The sequence below is a fragment of the Pavona decussata genome, unplaced genomic scaffold (genome assembly GCF_977016875.1).
Source record: "Pavona decussata unplaced genomic scaffold, jaPavDecu1.1 SCAFFOLD_52, whole genome shotgun sequence".
Taxonomy (NCBI): Eukaryota; Metazoa; Cnidaria; class Anthozoa; order Scleractinia; family Agariciidae; genus Pavona; species Pavona decussata.
Window position 1 is genome coordinate 1,657,930 of NW_028145474.1, and position 13,286 is coordinate 1,671,215.

At 39.7% G+C, this 13,286-nt stretch overlaps 1 protein-coding gene across 2 annotated transcripts in view; it reads right to left on the reverse strand.

Moving 5' to 3' along the window:
- LOC146480856 (uncharacterized) overlaps positions 1 to 13,286 on the reverse strand; it is a 41,031-nt gene that overhangs the window by 11,546 nt on the left and 16,199 nt on the right. For both annotated transcript variants that reach the window (XM_085109207.1, XM_085109206.1), the window contains exons 12-25: positions 12,796 to 12,894; positions 11,750 to 11,848; positions 10,863 to 10,961; positions 10,065 to 10,163; positions 9,724 to 9,822; positions 9,202 to 9,300; positions 8,661 to 8,759; positions 7,874 to 7,972; positions 6,742 to 6,840; positions 6,540 to 6,638; positions 5,767 to 5,964; positions 4,330 to 4,437; positions 1,265 to 1,397; positions 208 to 652 (exon numbers count right to left, since the gene is read on the reverse strand). In XM_085109207.1, coding sequence (XP_084965333.1) covers positions 208 to 652; positions 1,265 to 1,397; positions 4,330 to 4,437; positions 5,767 to 5,964; positions 6,540 to 6,638; positions 6,742 to 6,840; positions 7,874 to 7,972; positions 8,661 to 8,759; positions 9,202 to 9,300; positions 9,724 to 9,822; positions 10,065 to 10,163; positions 10,863 to 10,961; positions 11,750 to 11,848; positions 12,796 to 12,894 — 1,874 coding nt within the window. The remainder of the gene's footprint in view (positions 1 to 207; positions 653 to 1,264; positions 1,398 to 4,329; positions 4,438 to 5,766; positions 5,965 to 6,539; positions 6,639 to 6,741; positions 6,841 to 7,873; positions 7,973 to 8,660; positions 8,760 to 9,201; positions 9,301 to 9,723; positions 9,823 to 10,064; positions 10,164 to 10,862; positions 10,962 to 11,749; positions 11,849 to 12,795; positions 12,895 to 13,286) is intronic.

Consider the following 13,286-nt stretch of genomic DNA (forward strand, 5'->3'; position numbering starts at 1 on the left):
AAGCTTTTTTGTATCTGTGGATGAAATTCTAAAGTGTGACCATTCAAATAAAAGCTACTGAGCAGCAACTCTTTGTCAAAATGCCCTTAAATTATGCAGCTTAGCTTCCAACTGTAACTTTCGAGCTTAGGGTTCAAAGACTAAAGTTCAACGATTCAAACGAAAGCTGTAACGCCCTTAATCTTCGATCTTTCTTTTTTCACTCACCGTATTTGTTTACAAGTGATCCTAGTCGGCATCTGACACGATCTCGGTGGCAGTGTGATCCTGAGTCCGGTCTGGGAGCTCTCCATCTTACCTCCTCTTGCGTCCACCAAGAAACTCACCAGGAAGTCCCCGGTGACTGGGGGCTCGTACTTCGGTACATTATCGTCGGCCATATCGGCAAGACTCGACGGGAGCTCCGACTCGGTAACGATCATTTCCGAGGTCGTTATACTCTGTGACACGTTGAAATCTGAGAGGCGTGAGCGGTCCAAGTCGGATGCTCTGGACCCAGTGGGGGTCCCCTCAAGGAAGGCCCCTGAGTATCTAGACGAGCTGAAGATGCCCGAGTCTCGGTGTTGGCCCAAAGTGGAAGAGCGGTGATCATCATCAACCATGTCCTCCATTGTCATGAAGCGGTCATAAGATTCCTCGGCGATTGACGGTTCTGGAAGAAATGATCGAAACTTCGTTTAAACCACGGGAAAAGTCCTTGGTTCATCACACAACGAATCTGATATTGACTAGGCTTTTGCACTTCAAAATCGGGCTATCAGCCTGATTGGTTTCCCTTCTATCTATTTTCGTAGAACAGTTGCGTTGTTCTTTCCTTAGAGTGTTTTGGCAAAGCCAATTCTTATCTCTGGTTGGGACCATCTGGCCTTGGTTGAATTACAGTCGTAAACATGTTTACAGCGCACTATAAAGTAAGGCGTGATTTCAGTGATACTTGTAGAGTAGATGTAGTATTGAGTAGAATTGTCGTCAAGAATAAAGAAGTACTACAAAGATTCCTGGTGCCTCTACGCTGTGTCAAGCGAGTGTCTTACAATAGCATTCTATTTATATTACAGCAGGTTACCAAGGTGTATCTAGGAAGCGGCAAATTAAAGAAAACTAAAGTAAGAAGGGTACTGTTTCATCATTGACCTTCAGATGAATACTGACACATTCTTAAAGAGCCAGCTCCAGTAAAAGCTAGCCGTTGAGCGAGCTGGAATTCAGTATTGGGCGAAATTTCTGAGTACGAGAAAGGTGGAAGCGCTCTATAGAAACTGACCTTCTTCAACTTCTGCCAGCTCCAAAGCTTCAAGGACCTCTTCCTCCTCAAGCTCCTCGGGTGCTGCGCTGAAAATGATTTCGTCTGATTCCCGGTCTTCTTCTTCGTCCTCGCCTTCGGCTCCTTCCCTTTTCTAAACAAAAAGCACAAACAAATGTCACGCAACATTGAAATAATGGATTGAGGTGTGTGGCCAGCAGAAATACACAGGCCGGGCATACTCGGGAAAAAATCCGAGCGCTCCTATCAGGAGTCGAACCTAGCTATACCGATTACTAGTTCGGATGCTCTACCACTGAGCTACAGGAGACTCGTGGGAGCTAAGGTCATTAAACTAGGTTCATGGGACAAACATCCTGCATACTACTAGGATTGGAATGTCATGTGTTGCATATGCGCTATGGAATAAATGTGATGGAATATTTAAGCCTGGTGAATAAATGAGAATGATGTATTGATGATGTAAATCATTCTCAATTATAAACCAGGTTTTAAATATTCCATCACATTTATTCTATCAACATATATTTTCATTTGAATTTTGTAACCCCAGAACTAGCGTTCCCTGTATTGAGCGTCAAAGGTAAAACATTAACAACGTTTCAGACGAAAAAGACTCCGTTACAAATGCCATGTCCTAACGGCGGTACACAGATGCTACTATCTTCCCCCCCCCCCCCCCCGCCCCCCACCATTCCCAGGAATGTATACAAAAGCCTCATTTTGCAAGAAATATTCCACGATATTGTCCGAGAACGCACCTTTGCAATTTGCTTAATTTTTAAGCACCTCGTTTCCTTAATAGTCCTCGGCCTGAATGATCTTGAGAGAAAACGACATGTATGCAAATTCCACCAGCTCTGTTTCAAGCTGTTCAGACCCAGAGCTTCATCGCTTCATTTCACTATGGTGATTTTTCACGGGATAGCTTAGAAGTTGCACGTTGACGCATAGCGCACGTGAAGAACGATCTAAAACCATTCGCTTGGCGATTTTCTCTGAAGCGAAGCCACAGCGGTTTGAAAAACCCTTCTTATATTCTGTTCTGAGAAGCCTTAACTGTTTTTGCAGAGCGAAGCTCGTGGATAAGATAATATCTTGGTACAAATATAAGTGCATATCTGTAAAGTCAACATGGAATTATTGTGTTTATTTTTCTTCAAAAACTTTCCTTATTACCAGGTTTGTTTTGAGCTTGAGTCCGACAAACGTTCGCGCCAAACGCACGCAAAAATAAACAAGTAAAATCGACGACTAACTAGCAAACAGTGAACCTTCACTGAGTCGACTGTAGACTGTAATATCACAAGTGTTACTCACTGACCGTAAGCGAATTGCGAAATTTCACGTTTTTAACGATCGAAGGAGTTATCGTAAATTAGATGACACTTACCTTTGTCAATTATACCAAGAAAAATATTAGCTCAATTCAACTTTTCCCGTAAATGCCAAGAATACGGTTTCCCATCTATTTTTTTGTGATGGCAGTTTCAGCGTGTTCGTGGCTAAAACCCTGATATTGCTTTAATGGTTTGAAATAGAAACAGCGTTTTATGAACCAATTATAGAACTGATTAGAAAATCAATGATTGGCAAGATACGGTGATTATAAGACGCCGAAGCCGACATTTTTTTCACATTAATAACAGCTGAAGAATCGTGCGGTTATACTATAGTCAGAAATATAGTGCAATGTAGACAAGAACAACTGCAGAATACCATCGTTCTAACTTCAGCGTGATACGCGATTCACCATAAAATTAATCATAATTCTCATAGTCCAGGCTTCGCATCTCCTTGGCAAAAACTTATTCATAGTTCTCGATACTCAGTGGAGAGCTGGCTCGGCATACACACCACTACACTAGACCGTGAAAACGTATTCCGACCAGTAGGCATTGCGTCTAAGTGCTATAAGGACCCAGTAAGGCGTGACAATGTTTCAAATTGAAAGCTTTTAGTTCAGTGGAAAGCAGACTTCGTGTCGAAGCGCGTTAAGCCGTGTTCTCGCACCGGGTTTAGTATTTTACTGACCTACTTGGCAGATATAACCCAACTCGATCTTTACGCTCCTCTAATCAGATGTTACCAAAAGTTCCAAGTACACTGTTTCGTATGGGGACCGTACGTTCAGCGTTGCCGCGTCTAAACTGTGGAATTCCGTTCCTTATGAAAATATTAGAATTGCTGAAAACCTAAACCAATTCAAATCTAAACTGAAAACTAGCTCATTTATTTCGTTTCCGGTAGTTTCCCGTTCTGTGCACTTAGAAATTAAACGTTTTAATCCTCATTGTTTTCTCAATATAGCTTTTTTACTATTGCCATGAGAAGATTTATCAATTTCTAGCAATTTTTTTATTAGTTTTAAACCATTTATAGTTTATATTTCTTGTTAATTAAGCGCTTTCAGTGAAGCCTTAGCATAAAAGCGCTCTAGGAATGATAAATTAGTATTAACATTAGTTTTTCAAAGCATAAAAAACAGTCATCCACGTGATCGAGGTTTTAGTCGGGAGATAACAAGTTATAAAATTTTCTCCACGGAAAACACGCAGCCAGAAATGGGCGGGAAACTCGGACGAGGTATCTTTGTAAATCGGATTAAAGATTCCTAAGTTCAACAGGGCTGTTATCACCGTTCTGTTGCAGAAAACTGTAATCCCCGTTTAACATATGATTTTTGTGCAATTCTGTCAAATCGCAGTTTTTAAATCACGTGTGAAAACTAGCGGCGACAAATCGCTGCGTTAGCATAGGGGATTCGAACACGTTTGAATCTTGACGCAAAATTGCATTAATCCTCAGAAAACGTAAAGCGATATCGCGTTGAAATCGTAACTGGTTTAAATGAAGGATTTGAAGTCGCAGCCTTGCACGAAAAACATTGCAGTGAAGTGCAACAAAACTTAACTTCATGCGCAGACGCTGTTTGGGGTCGTCACGCATTCGTGGGGGGGGGGGGGGGGAATGCGTGACGTGTGTTAGGAGGCTTGACAAAACTGAGTTGTATTGAAAATCGCATGTGAAAACTATCCTTAAAATGACCTTATGAATACACTTACCGGTTTTCTCTTCAGAGTAATGTGGGTGACGGTCACTTTAGTAAGAGTCTCGGTGATTGTTGTGTTTAGATTCACTCTCTGTGAGATGTACAAAGCAGTGTAGCCCTCCTAAAAAAAAACAAATCAACAAAAAATTACAGAATTGCCACACGTGTTTATAACTTTTTTGACAGCATTAAAGGGGAAGTATCATGGAGTTTTTGACCTCACGTTAAAAATGGTGAAATAAAATCTCCAGTTAGCTACAAAACAATTCTAGAACAACCGACAGGAACGGAATCAACTCAATTCTTAAGGGAACAACTCGTGATCTGTTCTAGCGCATTTTGGAAACAAAAATGCGAGAACTTGAAAAACATTAGCCTAACATTTTTCAAGTTTCAATCCATTCCGACCTACTCTTTCTCTGGCCACAGGCACTAATCGACAGTTTCATTGCACTGGGGTGATAATTTATAACAAAACTAGACAATTGTTTTTTGTTTCTGTTGACAAACACTTTTGGGTTTTGAAATGACATCAATTCACGTGATACTTCCACTCTAAGTTGCTTTATTAGAGTTGTAATTATTTATTTAGTTAGTTTTGCTTTTGTTTCACAAATCCAACAGACCGTTTCAAGAGATTCAAATGAGGATAAGAGGACACGTAACTGTACTTATTTTTTGGACCAAGGATTTACACCAAGTAAAAGATGTTTAATTAATGATCAAAACAGAGAAGTTCAAAACGCCAAATGCACGTGCTAAAGATAACATTGCACATGTCGATAAACAAAATACGCGTGAGATTCGATATTTTGATTGGCTGAAAAGTTTGACAAACTCAGCACAAAGATGTCAAAAAATAAGGGAAGTGACTGAAAAGTACATTTTCACAGAATTTTGCACAGCCCACTTTGAAAATGAGTGATGGCCTGGGTCGAGAGTAACTGCCCAAGTGATTGTGGGATTGTTTGGGGGGACGATGGCTATTGTTATCGAAATTAGGGAACTTAAGCAACGGCAACGACAACCCCGTAAAGCAAAAGGTTTAATGGGCAAAAACAATCGCTCTGCACGTACGTTTAAATTTTGGTACATCTCTTTGATGTCCTCTACAAAACAACAACGTGAAATGACCAAATTCAAGTTTTCGTGAGAATGTGAACACACGACGGTGAATTTTTCATTCTCTTTCTCAACTTGAACGCCACTCCTACCAATTTGGTTCCTGGGTAGTTCGCTGTTTCGGTAGAAGTTGAACGAGTTGAAATAATCGCGAAGTGGCACCAATAAAATTAAGTTATATTTTTTTGGCGACGTTTTCGTTGACGTTGCTGTCGTCGCTGCTTAATTTCCCTAGTTCCCGTTTAAAAGAAGCTTCTATACTCCTTTTAAAACAGCTGCTACACGACTGAATGTCGAAAATCTGCAAGTTAGTCTCAAATCTACTCACATTGGTCAGGGCGTCTGGAGGAGCTCCGTATTCAAGCAACAGGTCAATAATAAGCTGATGTCCATACTGTGCGGCAAGATGAAGAGCCATGTAGCCATTCTTTGTCTTTGCTTCAATGTCTGCTCCTGCCTCGAGCAGCAATCTGGCCAGCTCAAAGTTGCCGTACACGCAGGCGATGTGCAACGGCGTGAAACCACTCTAATGACAAGAACAGAGAAAGACGAAGTGAGAAATTATGACAAGATTAGTGCTTTAACTTATGAGACAGCAGACGAAGTCTTAAAGTGTGACCATTCAAATGAAAGCTATTGAGCAGTACTTTCCTGTGGTGCTGTTTATTATGCCGTACAAGATGGTTCTAACTTTTGAGTCTGTGACAAAATCCTTAAGTGTGACCATTGAAAATTACCGAGTAGTACTTTCCTGTGGTGCTGTTTATAGTCCTGTACATGCAGGGTGGTTCTTACTTTTAACCAAAATAATCTGACCAATCACAACAGACCCAAACAAGACAATGAACCAATCAGAACCCAAAACAAGAACTCGTCACCACTTACAAGCGCCAAGCGCGGGAAAACACGGGCGACCAAGTCATCATTGGTTTAAGTTTAGGTTTTATTTCTGATTGGTCGAAAACGTGGCGCAAGTTTTTTTTTTAACCAATCAAAGAGCGTCATATAACAAACCAAAGAATACACGAAAACACTTGTCGACCCACACTGAAAACGCCGCTGTGAATAAGAAAAGGGAATGAACAAGAGATGAGAACATACCACAGTCTGAGCATTGATAGGAGCGTTGTGTTTGAGCAGGAGTTTTGCTACGTCAATCCTGTTCTCTCTTGCTGTAAGGTGCAGCGGCGTCAGACCATTCTACAACAAGAAAAGTAGGTTAATATTCGGCATTGGAAAGATTCTTCCGTAACTGAATAAAACACGCTAATCACAGCTATTCCTGTTATAAATCGTGACTAACATTAGTGGTGACGCCTGGCATGGCTCCATTTTCGACCAAGTGTTCGCACAGCTCCAGATGTCCTTCTTTGGCCGCCAAATGAAGCGGACTGATGCCAGTCTGTGAAAGAACAAACACAGGAAAAATTAACAAGTGGGTTAATTTCTAAAGAAACTGTGGTGCTGAGTTGATGAAGAGAGGGAACATTTGGCCAACGCACAGAGATTCGAGTGCTGACGTCTCGAGCGTTGGCCCTTCGTCAGAGCGAAAAAATGAGTCTTATTTCAACCCAGTTCCAACCCAATTTAGTAGTTAAACTTTCACCGTTTCAAAAAGAGTAGAAACATTGCCTATTAGAAATCGTAGAGAACGTGAGATGAGCATAATGTCAAATACAGATTTTCGTCGGGCCATTCCGTTTGCTCGAAAATTTGGTCTTTTACAAGAACAAGGATCAAAGTTAAAGTAGATGTATGGTTTTTTTTGAACAAAGGTGACACACAACGCGTTACATGTTTAATTCAGTTACTGCCGGTATAATTGAAGTTCTAAAAAGACTTGCAATTTTCACCTATATTTACGATCCCCTTCCCCTTTCTATTACTTCCTCTCCTCTGAAAAGCTCTCAGGCGTCTCTTTATTTGCATCTTCTGACATAGTTCTGGATGACAATACACGGCCAAACAGTTTGTCAGCTATAACTGCTGATTTTGCAGTCTCAGAGTTATATGTTGGCCGGCTGTTAAAGGCAAAGTGTTTTACAACAGAAACATAAAAGTATTGCTCAAATTTGTTGTAGATTGTCATCCCTGTGTACTAAGACTATCGATGAGTGTCTCTGGACACAGATGGACTGAGTTAGAATGAATTGCAACTTGACAAAGCTGCCTTATTGTTTTCAAGTTCTCACGTTTTCGTTCCAAAATGCACCAGAGCAGGGCATGAGTTCTCCTATCAAGAATTCGGCTGATTTCGTTTTCTTGATGTTCTAGAATTATTTTATAACTAAGTGAAGGTGTTGTCGCACCATTTTCACCACAAAAGGTCAAAATACCCGTAATACTTTATTCCCTTTATTCGCCTGTTTAGTAGACTATCGGGTGACAGCCCAATTACCCAAAAAATATTCAAAGAAGGATAAAACGAACAATACCTGAGTGGCGATGTCAGGATCCATGCCTCTCCTCAACAGGATCAGTACAATGTCTATTCTGTTCTTCTTGGCTCCAATGTGCAAAGGTGTAAATCCATTCTACAGGCCATGGTAAAGAACAATCAAGGCGCTAAGTGAGCGAACTCGTGAATTGAACAGTGTGCACTTTGCAGGCCATGCAAATAGACGCAAATGCTTATTTAACATTTCTCTTGACATTTTTAACTGGTACCATTCTTAACAGCAAAGTCACGTTCAATACGTTATTCAATTAAACAGATGAAAGATCATCGATCGCAGTTTTGAATGCAAATAAAGCAGTTGCCAAAAGAAAGCCTGAATTTCTTTTCGCAAACTGCTTCAGTTGCGCTGATAACTGCGACAGTCTTGTCTATGTAATCTTTCATCCGTACTTCACTTCACATATAAGATTTTTCGTCTATTTCACTTCATCTAGACAATTTATTAATCACAGGCTCTGTTAGAGCTGTTTTAGATTGAGCGTCGCAGAACTAACCCAAAGTAAATCCTCTGACCAATCACAACACGGAAAAAGCAAAATGAACCAATCAGAACACGTAGATACAAGTAGCTGGTGCCAAGCGCGGGAAAACGCGTGCGAGCAAGTCACGTTTGGTTTGGGTTTTGCTTCCCATTGGTTGAGAACACGGCGCGAACTTTGCCAACCAATCACAGAGCGTAGAAACGCATAACCAAAGCAAACGCGAAATTACTTTCAACACTCGATTGAAAACCGCTCAATAACAATGACAAAGCAAGGCTTTACCTTTGCCTGGGCATTTGGGTCGGCATTGTTGTCCAGTAAAAATGTGGCTACTTTATCATTGTTGTAGTGAGTCGCCACATGAAGAGGTGTCAGACCATGCTGTAAGATAAAAACACGGGGAAATAGTTTTCATTAAATAATCGTCATTATCATGATCATCATCATTAACGTCCGTTCTCCTTCGCGGAGAATTGGCCTGCATGTTCCTCGTCTCCGTGTTGTTTTATCAGCTACCACGGTCGCTATATCTGCTCAGGTTTTCAAATAATTAAACCACCAGATTACTAACTCTTCTTGTTCATTTTTCTCATTGCAACTTGCCAAGTTATATTAACAAGCCTTTTCGAAGGAACAGTTGGCACCGCTTTTACGAGAAATTTGTTTGTTTCCAGAATATTGCTGTTGGTAGACTACAAGTAGTTTCTGGTTTTTCTTTGCGGTGTGTAAAGGAAACAAAACACGCGTAACTGGGTTCCTGCGAGGAAATGCGCCGCGCGAGGGGAAGAGAAATGTTAGGAGCTGAATAAGGCTGACGACTGACCTTTCCTTCTGGATCAGGGCTGTCATAGTGTTTGAGCAAAATCTCCACGATCCTAACATGGCCCTGCCTGGCCGCTTCATGGAGTGGAGTGAATCCTTTCTGTGAAAAGATATTGAGACACTTGTGAATGATTGAATCAAAGTCAGTTTAAAGGAATCACTGACCACAGGGCTGTCACTGGGAGAAGGCAACTCTCAAAGGAAAGTAGCTGTTCAAAGAATCTCTCCTATGGGAGTTGTCTTTCAGTCTTCTTCTCGAGAACAACCCGGCCCCCCTTCCCCCGCCCCACAACCCAAAAAAGAAAATATAAGCTCTAATACTCCCCCCCCCCGACCCAACGGGAGCTAAAATCCCTCCGATAAGATGCCCCGCCCCAGAATAAGTCAGGTCGTTTTCTGTCAAACCCAAAACGCAACATTCTCTCTCTAAGATTGTGCACACATTCCAAAACAATTCTAGCACTTCCAGTACGTTCCACTACCCTGCAGGTTCAAGGAGGGAACATGTTGAGTACAAGTTTACCTTTGATAATGCAGTAACAGAAGCTCCATGCTCCAGTAGAATCTCCACCAGTTCTTCATTACCATCTCTGGCAGCAACGTGCAAAGGTGTGCATTTGTTCTAATCAAAAGAAAGAAATATTATATTAAAATAAAAGTAACATAAAAATAAATCACTTCATTGAAGCGTCAACTGGGAATACTTTCCAGATCAAATTGGAATTCGGAAACGTTGTTCTCTGGAGTACCCAGAGAAAAACCTCTCGGAGCAACAGTTGAACTTTTGCCAAACTTCTAACAAACTCCATTGAATTAAATTCAACATGGCCGAAGGGTACTAGGCCTAACTGACCATGGACAAACCTTATCAATGGCATCAGTAGAAGCACCGTGATCCAGCAGCAGATTCACCATCTCTACGTTCTTTGTTCTGACGGCAATGTGCAATGGAGTCTCACGATCCTGAAACAAGGGAGGACAAGGAAGCAACGTAATGAAAATGAAATTCACTCTTGACCAATAAATTGCACGTCCCCGTATTTACTACACAGAAATGTTCACATTGCAAGCACCACTTGTTTGAGTAAGGGTGCGTTCGATTGACCCTATTCTGGAATAAGAATACATGCAATAATTACTAGAAATCCCTCATAAGAGGTTTTTTGAGTTACTGAAAACTTACAATATAGATAAAAGTTTGCAAATTTACGTAAAAAGAGAAATTTAACAGCTATTTTCGCTTACTCTTATTCCAGAATGCAGTCAGTCAAACGCAACCTTAATCTTTATCCATGGCAAAAAGTACATTGTGTGACATTTGCTCTAATCCTTGGGGAGTCCAAAGGCTGATCAATTAGCTTAGAACATTGCTTCTCCCTTGCACAAGATGCTTTTTGTAACAGGGTCACATCAAACAATTTGTGAGATTTCCCCCTGTGTTTGCCTATTTTTTGTATTTATAGTGAACTGGGAAAACTCAACAATATAAAAACAAACAAAATTGAAAAATGTATTTTTCAGTCAGAGACACCAGCATACTCAGAAAAAAGAACATTTGAATTCTCCTAACAGGAGTTGAACCTATGACCTTCCAATAATTATTGTTACTAGTTTGGATGCTCTACCACTGAGCTACAGCAGACTTCTGGGTGCTATTCTAACCTGAGTTTTAGCATCCACGGCTGCTCCGTTCCTTAGCAGCAATCGCACGATTGTTATCTGACGTCGGCGACAAGCAATGTGCAGAGCAGTCTCCCCTCTCTGAACAAAAACAGACATAAAACAAATAAGTTATTATGCAAAGAAACAATTCATGGAGATACAGTACACAGTGTAATAACAAAGAAACTTTATTAAGAAAATACACAAACCCAAGCCAGGCTGGTAGCTGTTGCTATTCATGGCAGGTTAGTTAAATCATTATGTCTCAGTCAAACAGACAAAACAATCATAAGTGTTCATTAAGGCTACGATTGTAGTAAAAAAAAAAAAACATATCCACAAGCTTCCTCCATTCTACATTTGGTTGACAGCAATGGGTTTAAAATGGCAACAGACTGTTTTGTTTCACGGCAAACAAGATACTTCTACTTATAATAATGAAAATATATTTAAAAATACGAAAATGAAACAGTAGTCTCAGCTGTAAGAAGTTCTCAGGATCAATTCTGACAGCAACAACTATGTTAATTTATTGGCACAAGGAAACAGGTATTGAAACATAAAAACTACTGTTCGGGTTTAAAAAAGCTTCAGTTTAGAGGGGAAAAAATAAAGCATGTTAAATGTATTTCCCTGCAATGAAACTAAAACATAAAGAAGTTTAACAACAGCAACAGAAACTAGTTTCCTTTAGTACTGGAATAATTATGCAAATCAGCCCACATGTTGCAAAAGGTGCCATGTGTTCTATTGTTTAAAATAAAGACTTTAAAAAAAGTATGCCTTCTACTGAAAACATCACAGCAGGACCTAAAAGCTTTATAAATATTATCTACACATCCATGAAATATTTGAAAGCTTAACTCATCAAAATAAAATGAACTTACCACATTGGTGATATCAGGAGACCCACCATGTTGGAGAAGAATAAGCACCAATGTTACGTTGCCATAATATGTCGCCACGTGCATGGGAGTTTGACCACCCTAAAGGAACAGAACAAAACATAACATTTTGGAAGTCCTACATGTATGTACTTTGACAAAAAAAAATTGCTGAGAATGATTATATAACCTTGACCCATATCTTAGGGACTACTATAAATTTTTAAAAAATTTTATTTAGTTAATTATTTATCATTAAGGAAAAGAACATTTTTACACACAGTACAATCAACCCTTTCAGCTCCTGTATATCAACATTTAGTATAAATCTGCTAGTGTTCCATCACGAATGCCATTCTCTGATTGGCTACACTACTCACTATCTATTCTGTGATAGATAGTGAGTAGCGGTTTTCAACAAAATGGCGGCCGCTTCCTCGCGTTTTCGAAGTGACTGCGATGAGAATATAGATAATTTACTTGTTTAGTTTTGAACGACTAATAGATTTATACTAAAACAATTAAATAATTGGCTCTTGATTTCTATGCATGATAGCTGATTCAGGCTGCGCCCTCATCAGCTATCACGTGATAGAAATCTTGAGCTCATAATCTAATTGTTAAGTATATTCTCCTCACTGTCCTCCATATATTTCTTATGCTACTAGCTAGTTGGGAGATTTTGTCTACAAATCAAGGCATTTCATCTTTGGTGATTATTTCCTTTTTTCTCCTGACTTAAATGTTTAATCAAGCAGTGACTGTGGGGAGAAATTAGATTTTGGTCACCAGTGGGGCTAAAAGGGTTGAGACACATTACACAATATACTTACATCCTACTATATTTTCATAAATTCCACTTTGAAAATAACAGATTATTGTATAATTCACCAAACCCCACCATTTTTCAAAGGCAGGCATTGCTGCCTATTCTCATACAAAGGAAATATTTGAAAACAAAAACTTTCTTCACACAAATTGTCAAAGAACAATGTCTCACGGATCATTTGCAACTTGTAACCAATGACAGAAAAAAGGAGAAAACAAACCTCATTAGCAGAATGAACATTTGCTCCATATTTCAACAGCAGTTGGATCACTTGCTCTCTGTTCTTCTTGCAGGCAACATGGAGAGGGGTGAATCCATTCTGAAAGGAAAGAAAAATCACAAGTCATGTCTTTTGCCTTTGAACTTAAGCAATTTCATTTATGAAATAATGTTTATTTCAGTCTGTAACTCTGAGGGGCAGCTGAGCTAAACATTTAAGCAAAACATTAAGTAAACATTTAAGTAAAACATTAAAAGTTGTTTTTCATTGTCCATGAACTATTTCAGGGCCTTTCAAAGACATTTGTGTATAAATCAACGTCATTTGATCCGTTTGTTTGTTTGTTTTTTAAGTTAAATTGTCATGAAGGACAAAAGATATCTTGCTGAACACAAGTTACATATTCAGCCAGCTGACTGAGGGTTTAAGAGTTTGGTTAAGACTGGCTTAGAGTTAACATTTTAATTACAGCTATGTTTTGTTAATGGCAG